Below are 12671 nucleotides of genomic sequence, written 5' to 3'. Positions count from 1 at the left end.
ACGATAGAGAGTGGGCTGAACAGTTATGGGGATGCAGGCAGCCCAAATACACATCACAAGTCCCTTGAGTCCCTTTTGGAGGTCCCAGAGAATGCAAGGAATCAGCACCTCAACAACTTTTGTCTGAGTTTGTTCTTGTCCCTTTGACCAGCACTTTAGTCCAGCTGTAGGAACTGATTCTGGGCCCCAGTGGCAGTTCCTGAGACCCAGTGGAGAAAGAGCTGTTTGCTTTCCTTCTCTTTATGCCAGTTCCAAGAGTGCCATCTCTTTGATGTTCTTCAGCAGGGCTCTGGATAGATGCTAACTTTGCTCTTGACTGCAGTGCCCCCCCCCCCCCCCAAGTAATTAGTGGTGGTCGTGGGGAGCTCCTCAGAGTACATGCTCTTAACTAAATTATTCATTCATCACTGCCGGGCATCCTATTGTTTAGGATGGATCAGATCTTAGTTGGTATTGTATCTGAAGTGACAGCTGGAGTTTCCAGGTTCCCTTTAAACTGGTTTTAGAACCACATATCTCATTCTGATGATCCTGCTTTCAGCCTCAGGGTTGTAGTATCTTCCAGGGAGAATAGTCCCACAGAGTCTGGAACTGTGGCCTCATAGTCAAGGCTCAGTGTGGAGACCCTGCCTCAGATGTCAAGACTACGGGAAATGCTTGGGGAGTCACAGTGTCCATAAGAGGCGCTGTTGTAGCTCCTTTATGGTACCTGGTGGCGCTTCTCCATAGACGGGTGGTTTTTCTGCTCTGCTCAACTAGCGGTCTTGAACGTTTTCCCTGAGGAATAGTAGATGCTGTCTGTGGCAGTCTGATTCTTTAACCCCATGCTGCTTAAATGGTGGTCCACGGAGCAGCAGCAGCAGCCATACCCGGGAGCTTGTTAGACAGGAGCAATCTCAGCCCAGAATCAGGAAGTGCACACAAAATCCCCGGGGTGATTTGTACATTTCACAGGTCGAGGATCGCTGCTTTCATCTGTAGCAGAGGTTCACAATCCTGGCTGTGCGTCAGAATCACCCCGGGAGCTAAAATCTCCAAATCCAGCTTGCTACAGACCAATTTAATCAGAATCTCTGGAGGTGGGGCCCAGCCTTCAATCTGTTTTAAAAACCCTCTTAAAAGATTCTAACATGCAACTAAGTTAGAGGCCCAGTGACCTAGAAGAACAGAGATTCTCAACCAGAATGGCTGGGGAAGTGTTAACGTTCCTCATGCCCAAGTGGTGAGATCCTGTTAAATTGGCTTGAGAGGGGGCCAGTATCTGTGTTTTTTTACAACTCACCGATTAATGGTTGAGAATCACTGATCCGATGAAGCTGTCATCATTATTGCCCACGCCCTGGAGGGATGCAGGGTTGGGAAGCAGACCCAAAAGTGCCTGTGTCTCCCGTTGTTTCTGGGCCAGCATAGGGTGTCCTCAACTGCCATAGGGTGCCTATCAGGGATGCATAGGGTCGTTGGATAGACCCTGCAGGCTCAGGAGGCTAGAGCAGATGCAGAGCACATGTGTTCTTGGCCTCTGCCTGCATATCAGGGAAAATGATGAAGCTTGCACTGCAGTGAAGACAGGCAGTGAGCTCTCGACTTTGCTTGCAGGAGGCACCTGGGCACGCTGGGTCTCTGTTACTTGCCTCACTGCTGAGCCTCATCCTGCCCTGATGGTGGCAGTGGCTGAACTCCAGGGCCCTCTGGCCTGGGCAAGTCAAAGGAGTAATTAAAGAAAGAGGACACTTTGTGGAGACACAGTGGCATGACCTCAGTAGGTGGACGGAATAAAATTGGACGTAAATATTCATCCTAAAATCGAGTTCTTACCACTTGGTTTCATTTTAAGGATGCGGCAACTGCTCAAGATCCTGATGAACTGATGGTGGAAATGGCACTCTGTCTGTCGCACTTTTATTCTTTCTAAGGTTTTAAGATGGCTCTGGGTCTCTGGGAAGCTCAGAGATCTCCTGGGCCCTACCTCCCTGATTCAGGATCCCAGGTTAGGAGCTGAGTCCCTAAGGTGTGCACAGGTGCCCATTCTGTCCCTCACACTCCCTTTTTCCTTCACAGCTGGCTACGTGGGACTCAGAGAAGGGCCTGAATGGCAGCCTGCAAGAGAGGCCCACGGGCAGCCGCCTCCAAGGACTGACTCTCAAAGTGGTGACTGTCTTGGTAGGATCATGGGTCTACTGGGGAGGGTCACTCTTCAGGCTTTGAGTCAGAGGTTTCTCCCTGTTGGTTTAGTGCTGGGTTCAGAGAGACGGGGACCTTGAGTAGTGGCTTGAGTTTTCATAAAGCCTTTCACTCAAATGGTTTTGTGAATAATGAAGGAAGAGTAAGATTGGAGATTCTGCCCCAGACCTCTGAGGCTATCCATGGGAAGTCACTGGGCTGCTCTGGAGAAGAACCACTGATCCAGATCCACTGCAGAGCTCCAGAGTTGGCACAGCTGCTCTCCTTGCTCTGGGATGGAAACAGGGTCTTGACTTTAGGAAAGCTTTGCTGATAGCCAGAGTCCCCAAAAGAGGCAGGCCGGAGGACATTCTCTCAGTATCCAACACCACCGATGGGCCCATGTGACACAAAATTCATAACGAAGAGGACTTGTTGCAATTTTTCTGCATCTTGTCCTGGAATCAAAGACTTTTGCATCTTTGAGAGACCTCAGAAACATCTTCCTTTCAATTTCCTTCTTCACCTTTCTAGAACTGTAGAAGACATTTTAGATTTACCTCTTATTAGGGGGTCAGACCTGGTCCCAATGTTCCCCTCTGTCCCAGAGGCCACTGGCATCTCCTTTACTCTAAGAAGCCTTTGGCAGCAGTATTCCTGTGTTCCCTATATGCACACCACAAATAAGCATTACACCCTACTTTCCCCTCGAAATTAAATTAATGAGATATATTTTCTCAGGCGATTTGCCAAAAGGCCCCTTTGTGTTCTCTTTCACAGGATTGTGGTGGGGAAGCTGAGGTGTTTTCTAGATGGCTGCATGCTCTATAGGAGCACATGTGACACAGCACAAGATGTGTGAATGTGAACGTGGCATGGCTTCGGACTTGGGGGCTGTGGGGTTTAATTCTATCCTATCCTTTGACTTCTGATATGACCTTGGCCCATTAATCACTACTATTTTCTAGTACAACCTGATAAATGTGCTCCTGTCTTCTCAGTCTAATATCACAGAGCTTTATTGTCATTTATTATCCTAGATGAGAAGTATTCACATTTCTTATATGACTCCCAAAGAATTCTGGCATTTCCTAAGGACAGAGCCCAGACTGTCGCAAATGAAGGATTGAAAACCTAAAACCATGTTATTCTGGGACATGGGGTTCTGGACAGAACCTGGGATGACGGGACATAGGGCAGGTAAATCTCCATTCCTCCATCTATATGCTGGTTGGAGGGATCTTCCTGTGCACTGTATCCTGAGCATCCACGAGCTGCTTTAGCAAAGGGCAGAGAGGTTCAGACTCCAGGCCTAAATTGGGTAAATACACGCACATGTCCACAAACGTTCCAAAGTTACGATTCATCAGATTGGTCTCTCCAACAACACCCTGGAAATAGGTGTTAATGAACCTGTTATTTAATTGAAGAACATTCACTCTGTTGTCCTCAGGAAGAGCCTTTCGTGATGGTGGCTGAGAACATCCTTGGACAGCCCAAGCGCTACAAAGGGTTCTCCATTGATGTCCTGGACGCTCTGGCCAAGGCTCTGGGCTTCAAATATGAGATTTATCAGGCTCCTGACGGCAGGTACGGTCACCAGCTCCATAACACCTCCTGGAACGGAATGATCGGGGAGCTCATCAGCAAGGTAGGTCCCAAAAGCTGGTCCATGGGGAGGGGCACCCTACTCTGCCTCCGGGGTGATATCTAAGTTTGGCCCATTATGCAGTTGGAAGCATGGGACCAGCTAAACAACCACAGCTACCACTCTGCCTACACTAAGGCCTTCTTTTCCTCAATCCCCTCCCTCTCCACTATACCCATTTCTGCTCTTGTATTTTCTCCATCCCTGACCCTCTGTGATTTCCTTCTGTGCCCATTGCGCTCATGTCTTTGAAATCTATCTACTGTGCCTGCTCTGTAATACACTCTTCATGAACACCATCCCCACATTTGAGCTGAAGTAGGAACCAGGTTCTCTTGGCGGGTCCTGGTGAGTGCTTATTCTCTCCCTCATGGTGCATAAGTGGGGTCTGTATGCATGTGTGTGTGCATGTGTGTGTGTATGTCTGCATTGCTGTGTGCAGGCTCTTCAGCTCCTCATACTAATTTCAAATCATTACTTTTCCTCCCTTCTATAGAACTTGGGTCCTCATTGAGATTCATCGCATGAGGCCAACTCACTGTGTCCCCACAACCTCTGGGTCATTTCCTCGCAATCATTTATGATGATGGCATCTGACACAAGCCTTCCCTTTCCAGTGCTACCGTTGCCACCAACCTTGATGTTTGTGACATGCCTGAGAACAACCCTGGGCTCCCAGTGCTTTGACCTCCTCACCTCCAGTGACCTTTGCTTGTGCTCCACTCCAGCACCCACACCCATGTAGCTTGTTAACATCATACACGTTGCTGTCATTGTCCCACTCCAAGACTATAACCTGTTGTCCTTCTGACTCTTTTGGGCCTTTGCTCCTAAAACACAGGTTCTTTGCTTTATATACCCATAAAGGCAGACACAAGGCCTATAATTTCTCCAATTTCTCCTAAACTTAAAAAGAAAACCTTTAATGTGGCATAATTTGTATACTATAAAATTCACCCATTCCATATGTACAATTCAATGATTTTTTAATACATCTACTGAGTTGTGCGACCATCACCATAATCTACTTTTAGAGGCCTTCCATCACCCCAAAGAGATCTCTCATATCATTTACAGTTAATCCCATTCCCAACCCCAGCCATAGGCAGCCATTAATCTACTTTCTATCTCTGTAGATGTGTTTCTGAGAACATTTAATATAAATGGAATAATACAATATGCAGTCTTTCCCGTCTGGCCCTCTCCACTTAGCATAAGTCTTTGAGATGCATCCTTCTCCAAGGTTTCTGTGCCCTTCTGAGACTGCATCCTTTCCTGCCTGGTGTGCCGCCTGTGGTTGAGCCTTAAACCACTGTTCTCTTCATCTCCTGTGATTTTCGGTTTCTGACTTGTTCTTGCACCCCAACCCTGACTCGATTCTATTATCTGCCCTCTGACTGTGACATTCAGATTGTTACAGGCGATTAGAGAAGAAAGTCATAAACATGTCCAGACAGATGAACAGACAATGTGTGGCCTCCAATGTCAGCTGGGCCTTCAGACAGCCCGAGGTCCTTAACTTGTCTTTAGTTGGGTCCCTTGGCTATGTCCTTTAGAGACTGTTTTAAAAGTTGGCCTTTCTCTTCAAGCGACCTAATAATCTTCTATCCTCAATTAAAATAAAAAAAAAAGATGGTGCTCCTATATTAGAGAAATAACTGGAGACTTCTAGGCATGAAATCCTACTTCAACGTCCTATAAAATTCACATCTGCAGACATGGGCCCTCACCTCCAGTTTCAGAGGGAGGGGTGTTTTTCTTCCTGTTATGGGTCACCTCTCCACCTGTGTCATGAGGCGATTCCCTTTCCCTCCTCTGGACCTGGCTTCAAAGATTAGTTTCCCTCCATCCTATATTTTAAACCTATTCTGCTCCACTAAATCTCTTTCTCAATCCTTAAATATGCTCCAAACTCTCTGAATCCTAAAAAAAAAAGATCTGTGGATCTTAGGTTTCTGAGAAGTGAAAGCCAGAGATGCAAATGAATGTGACAAGTACAAGAGGAGAGCTCTGGCATCATCACCTCCAACATTTTTTCTCTTTACCCTTGATATGTTGTTGGATTTCACAGTTCCGAACATCAACATATCTGCCCCACTAGCCCACATTTAAACCTAATGAAATCCTTCTATGTGTGTTTCCCCAGTTTGAATATGTAGGTTGGATCCGTTGTCACCATTGGATCCGTTGGCCATTTCGAAATAATTCTAGTTCTGATGATGCCTCCTACTTGGAGGCCCAAGATACAAGATGGAGATGATCACTAGTGCTCTTGTGGTTGAAGCGGGTACTTCAGGCCCATTGTTACCCACCATCATCCATCTAGGGATAAGGATCGTTACCTCCACCAGTCTTGGCAGCTTTGTCCTCACAGTCTACCTCCATCTTAAAAGAGATCTTTGTCCATTTTTAAAATTAAGCCCATCTTGGAAAGCAAAATCCTTGGGAGGCACTTTTGAGAACATGGTGCACTCTGCCCAGAGAGTCCCTTCACGACTTGGCTTTGCTGTACAAAGAATCGACCCATATATCTGCGGACCATGAGGTAGACGTGGTGGGAGATCAAAAGAAGTAGACAACCCCTTTTTTCTTGGAGGATATCACTCTCTTGCATAGAATTTGCATATAAAACAATCAGGGACTGATACATTAATGAGATGCAAGGTAGTTGTGTAGCTCACCACGTAACTTCCCAAATATTTTTGAGAAGAGAGATGTTAGTGTGAGCTAATGGAGTTTGGAGAGCTTGATGGAGAAATGGAGTGTACTTGTGGCCCTAAAGTATAGGACAGATGCAGATGAGCCTCAAGAAAACAGGAGTGACTTAGTGTGTGCGGTGGAGGTGGGAACACCAGCAAAAGAAAGACGTCAGCTAAAGTTTGCTAGGGGGACAATAAGAGAGTGAAGAAAAACTGCAATTCTTACAGGAATGAGGATGCTTTCTATCTTCTCCAGAAGAGGTTTCGAGGAGTTTTTAGGGTTCGGGAGAGAAATTTGTAAGGTGAACGAGGTAATAAGAGACAACTTAGTGTTGGGTTTTCCTTACAATATTCGAGGTCACAGAGTGTCAACTCTCAACTCCATTTCCTTTGACCAGAACAACTCAAAGGGCAGAGGGGCAGCCCTTGACCCAGGGCAGAACCCAGCATTAAGCTGAGGGCTGCCGTCTGATAAGATGTTTGCCTTTCAGAGAGCTGACTTGGCCATCTCCGCCATCACCATCACCCCGGAGAGGGAGAGCGTTGTGGACTTTAGCAAGCGGTACATGGACTATTCGGTGGGGATCCTAATCAAGAAGCCCGAGGAGAAAATCAGCATCTTCTCTCTTTTTGCTCCTTTTGATTTCGCGGTCTGGGCCTGCATTGCGGCAGCCATCCCTGTTGTTGGCGTGCTGATATTTGTGTTGAACCGGATACAGGCTGTGAGGGCTCAGAATGCCGCCCAGCCCCGACCCTCCACTTCAGCCACCTTGCACAGTGCCATCTGGATCGTCTATGGAGCCTTTGTACAGCAAGGTACCTTCCTGGTTTCTTGATATTGGAATATCCCCAGGGGCCCGGGAGAACTTGTCCATTGGCAAAGCTCTTACTTGCACTTTGCCAAAGTCATTTTAAATGCAATTTTATTTAATCTCTAGGCCAGTACTCATATCGTGCTGCACCCCATTTCTCTCTGAGTAATATCAGATTGAAATTAAATGAAATGACAACAAGGAGCTCAACGTCAATCCTGATTCTTCACTTTAGATAAAATTAGAGTTCTGCTTTGCACTTTCCTCCCCTCCTACATTAGATTGATTGTTATGCACGTGGGGTTGTCAGATGAAACTGTATCTTGCTTAAATTTGAAGTCATAATGGGAAAAAAAAAATCATGACTGTTTTGTAATCATCTACGCGGTACTCCAGCCATTCTTGAGATGCAGTCTCCTATCCCTGAGAAGTCTGAATAGCACTTGGGGAGTTAAGGATTATGCGATTTTGACCAGAAACGACAAATTGCAAAGTTCCTAATGTGAGCCTTGGCCTTGTTTGCACCTGGCAAAACATGTGTCACCTTCTGTGAGGTTGTATGAGAAGAGTCAGTGAAAAGCTTTCTTCCGATACCACATAAGGGACTAAGGAGCAATAATTGGCCTCAGAGAGGCAGCTTCTGACCGAAAGTCACATGCAATGATTTCTGAAAATCCTAGGGAAAAAAAGTCATCTAGTGAAGGCTGAATATTAGTAACAGTGATATGGTACATCTTATTTCTGAGGTTTAAAAGAAAGCTAAGGAACCCTCCGGGTAGGAGGTTATTCTGTATTTACAGAATTCCTGAGACTACTCTATGTGAATTTGAAATTGGAAAGGGACCTCACATCAGGTTGCAGCCCAGGAAGTTCTCAGCAGAGAGGTAGAACCTCCTAACTGGCAAATTTTGATATTCAGAACTCTATCTTTGGTGTTTTGACAAACATCACATCACTAAAAGGCCAGTCCTGGCTTTTCCATATTTTGTGGTCCTCCATTTCTTTCCAAGATTGGTGGTCTTAGGATTCTTTCCCAGGATTGTCACAGTCCCTCATAACCAGCTGACAGTCACTTCTCTGTTCCCCAACCCATCACCAGTAGTGGCTCCCTATGCCCAGCTGCAGGGCGGGACATTTACATGGGGAAGAACGTGAGAGCAGAAGCCCGAGACCAATCCATTTTGCTTGCCTCCTGCAGGTGGTGAGTCCTCAGTGAACTCCATGGCCATGCGCATTGTGATGGGCAGCTGGTGGCTCTTCACTCTCATCGTGTGCTCCTCCTACACAGCCAATCTGGCTGCTTTCCTCACAGTGTCCAGGATGGACAACCCCATAAGGTAAGATCCATTCCTCCTTCCAGATCTGGGACCGTTCAGTGCTCAGAGGCTGTAAAGAGAGGATGCAAACCTGTCCGGGCAGGACAGGGCTTAGATCCCTGATCTGAATTTGATGCATGAAGAGCTTCACTCCTGTTGTATTTTATTTCATGCACAATTGAATAAATGTGTAAAGTCATTAATAATATTTCTCTGAACATTTAAATCCTGCTTGTAAGACTAATAAATCAAAAGATTAAAAATTAACAATTGAAATTTCCTCAGACGTTTAAACATTGATTACAAAATTATTTAATCAAAATTTTCTAAACATTTAATTAAAATTAATTAAAACCACAAGTCTAATATATTTTTCTAGTCTTCAAACACTTTAAAATTATTTTTAAAAACGCCAGTTATTACAGTGATTAGAAAACTTATTTCACTGATATTTATAAAATTATTAAAACCAAGGACTACAAGTATTTCTTTTTTTTTTTTTTTAAAGATTTTATTTTTTCCTGTTTCTCCCCAAAGCCCCCCAGTACATAGTTGTATATTCTTCGTTGTGGGTCCTTCTAGTTGTGGCATGTGGGACGCTGCCTCAGCGTGGTTTGATGAGCAGTGCCATGTCCGCGCCCAGGATTCGAACCAACGAAACACTGGGTCGCCTGCAGCGGAGCGCGCGAACTTAACCACTCGGCCACGGGGCCAGCCCCAACTACAAGTATTTCTTCACTTTACCAAAATATTAAAAATATGACAAAAAAGAATTAGTTCAACATAGTGAAATATCTTGGAAATGGCTTTGTTTTATGATCAGATTCCCACATACTGAGTAAATTACAGAAGAACTTGGACATAGTGAACATATGCTGGAAATGTGGTTGCTGAAGTGATCAAAGGCACAGATCTATTCTGCCCTTCCTTGGGTACAATGTCGTCTTCAATGTCACCTCTCACTTGATCCCTGATTGTGTTTTTTTGTGTCCCTGCCTTCAGTAATTTCTCCTTTAATTCATCATACTTGCCATCGTCGTATTGATTCGTTTCATCCATAGCACTAATCAAGTCATCCATACTCGACTAGCCAGCTTCTATGGCTCCCAAATGCCATTTAAAAGAGTTCAGACTCCTTGACTAAGATTCAAAACTCAGTATGATATTATCGGGTGTTTTTTTTTAGTTGACATTTTTATTGAGATAGTCATAGATTCTCATGCAGTTGTGGGAAATAATGCAGAGAGGTCTTCTAATATCCTTTAACCAGTTTCCCCCAATGGTAACATTTTGCAAGACTTTAGTATCATATTATCACAACCAGGATATTGACTTTAATGCAATTGACTGATTCTGCTCAGATTTCTCCTCCTGTACCTGTACTCTTTTCTGTGTGTGTGCGTATGTGTGTGCATTTGGTTCTATACTGTCTTATCCGTGTAGATTGTGTATCCCCATCACAGTAAAGATACTAAATAATTTTATCCTTACAAGGATTCTTTGTGTTGTCCTTTTGTAAGCACACCCACTTCATTCATACTTCTTCCCCTCCAGCCCTGTTCTTAACCTCTGGCAACCAGTAATGTGTTCTCCATTTCTAAAATTTTGCCATTTCAAGTATGTTATATAAGGAATCATACATTTTGGGACTGGCTTTTTAATTCAGCACAGTTCTAGAGATTCATGCAGGTTAGTGTGTGCATTAATAGTTCATTGCTTTCTGTTGCTCAGTAGTATCAGATGTACCACAGTTTGTGTAACGATTCACTCATTGCAGGACATCTGGGTTGTTTCTAGTTTTAGGTAATTATGAATAAAGCCACTATGAATATTTGTGAGTGGGTTTTTATGTGAAGGTAAATTTTCATTTATATGTGATATATATCCAAGAGTGCAATTGCTGGGTCGTGTGGTAATGGCATGCTGAGTTTTATAAGAAACTATCAAACTGTTTTATCCAAAGTGACTACCATTTTACATCACTGCTAGTAAAGTAGGAATGATCCTGTTTCTTTGCATCTTTGCCAGCATTTAATGTTGTCATTGTTTTTATTTTACCATTGTGTTGGGCATAGAGTGATATCTCATTGTAGTTTTAATTTGCATTTCCCTAATGACTCCTTATGATGAACATCTTTTCAAGTGCTCAGTACTATTAATATATCCTCTTTGGTGAAATATCTGTTTATGTATTTTGCTCATTTCCTAATTGAATTGTTTATTACTGTTGAATTTTGACAGTTCTTTATGTATTTTAGATATTGGTTCTTTGCAAGATATGGGGTTTGCAAATATTTCCCCCACTCTATAGTTTGTCTTTTGAATCTCTTAACAAGGTCTTTCACAGAGAAAAGTTTTTAATTCCTATGTGGTCCAATTTGTAAATCTCTTCTTTTGTGGAGCATGCTTTTGGTGTCAAGTCTAAATCTTTACCTAGCCTTAGACTCTGAATATAATCTCCTATTTTTTCTTCCTATAAGTTTTGTAGTTTTACATGTTACATTTCAGTCCACAATCATTTTTTAGTTAATTTTTGTATAAGGTGTAAGATTTAGGTTGAGTTCTATTTTTTTTTCCCGTCTATGGATATCAAATTACTCTAGCACCATTTATTAAAAAGGCTATTCTTCCTTCATTGAATTGCTTTTGTAATTTGTTAGAAATCAGTTGGGCATATTTGTGTGGGTCTCTTTCTGAGTCCTCTGCTCAGTTCCGTTGGTCTTTGTCTGTCCCTTTGCCAATACCACGCTGTCTTGATTACTGGAGCTACAGAGTAAGCCTGACTTTGGACAGTGATTCCTCCCATTTTATTCTTCTCTATTAAGATTGTTGTACCTATTCTAGGACCTGCACCTTTCTGTACAAATTTTAGAATAAGCTTGTCTATGTCAATAAAAAAACTTTTCTGTGCTTTTGATAGGAATTCCATTAATTATAGTTGTGATTGCATTAAACCAATAGATCATAACTTGCTCAGAATATTTATCATGAATGGGTATTGGATATTATCAAATGCCTTTATTGCATGAGTTGACATGATCATATGCTTTCTCTTCTTTAGCTCGTTAATATTAGAGATGACGTTGATTGTTTTTCCAATGTTGTACACCTTGAATAAATCTCGCTTGGTCACGGTCTATGATTCTTTTCATATATTGTTGGATTCTATTTGCTGATATTCTGGTTGAGGAATTTTGCATCTAAATTCATGAGAAATATTTGTTTCTACTTTTATTTCTTGCGCTGTCTTTCTCTAGTTTTGATATCAGGGTAGCACTGGCCTCATGAAATGATTTAGGAAGACTTCCCTCGTCTTCTTTTTTCTGGAAGAGATTATGAAAAATTGGTGTTAATTCATGTTTAAATGTTTGGTGTAATTCTCCGGGGAAGCCATCTAGACCTAGAGATTTCATAATTTGGAGATTTTAAATTATGAATTATTTTCTTCACAGTTCTAGGGCAATTCATATTGTCTGTTTCATCTTCAAGACTAGTTGGTTTATATGGTTGTTCCTGTTTTCCATTTACTTGCTGATCTCTCTAGTTGTTTTGTCAGTTATTGAAAGTGGGATATTGAAGTCTCCACCTTTTTTTTGAGGAAGTGTCCATTTCTCCCTTCGATCAATTTGCTTCATATATTTTGGAGCTTTATTGTTATGTGTACATATGTTTATGCTTGTAATTGTTATATATTCTTAGTGAATGACCCTTTTATCATTATATAATGTCCTTGTTTGTCTCTCATAAAAATTTTTGTCTTAAAGTTTACTTTATCTGATATTAGTATAACCATTCCAGTTCTCTTTTGGTTATTGTTTGCACAGAATATTTTTTTCATCCTTTCAATCTTTCATCCATTCACACTTTCAATCTATTTGTCTTTGAATCTAAAGTGAGTCCCATCTACATAGCATACAATTAGATTATGTTTTTTAATCCATTCTACCAAGGTCTAGATTTTAATTGGAGAGTTTAATCTATATTTATTTATTATAGTTAGTGATAAGGAAGAACTCACTTCTGCCATTTTGTTATA

At 42.6% G+C, this 12671-nt stretch overlaps 1 protein-coding gene across 1 annotated transcript in view; it reads left to right on the top strand.

Moving 5' to 3' along the window:
* GRID1 (glutamate ionotropic receptor delta type subunit 1) overlaps positions 1 to 12671 on the top strand; it is a 252864-nt gene that overhangs the window by 137785 nt on the left and 102408 nt on the right. The window contains exons 6-9 of the mRNA XM_046652796.1: positions 2059 to 2160; positions 3614 to 3811; positions 6999 to 7323; positions 8518 to 8656. Coding sequence (XP_046508752.1) covers positions 2059 to 2160; positions 3614 to 3811; positions 6999 to 7323; positions 8518 to 8656 — 764 coding nt within the window. The remainder of the gene's footprint in view (positions 1 to 2058; positions 2161 to 3613; positions 3812 to 6998; positions 7324 to 8517; positions 8657 to 12671) is intronic.

Source organism: Equus quagga, chromosome 2 (genome assembly GCF_021613505.1).
Source record: "Equus quagga isolate Etosha38 chromosome 2, UCLA_HA_Equagga_1.0, whole genome shotgun sequence".
Lineage (NCBI taxonomy): Eukaryota > Metazoa > Chordata > Mammalia > Perissodactyla > Equidae > Equus > Equus quagga.
This window is presented reverse-complemented; position numbering and strand designations above follow the sequence as displayed.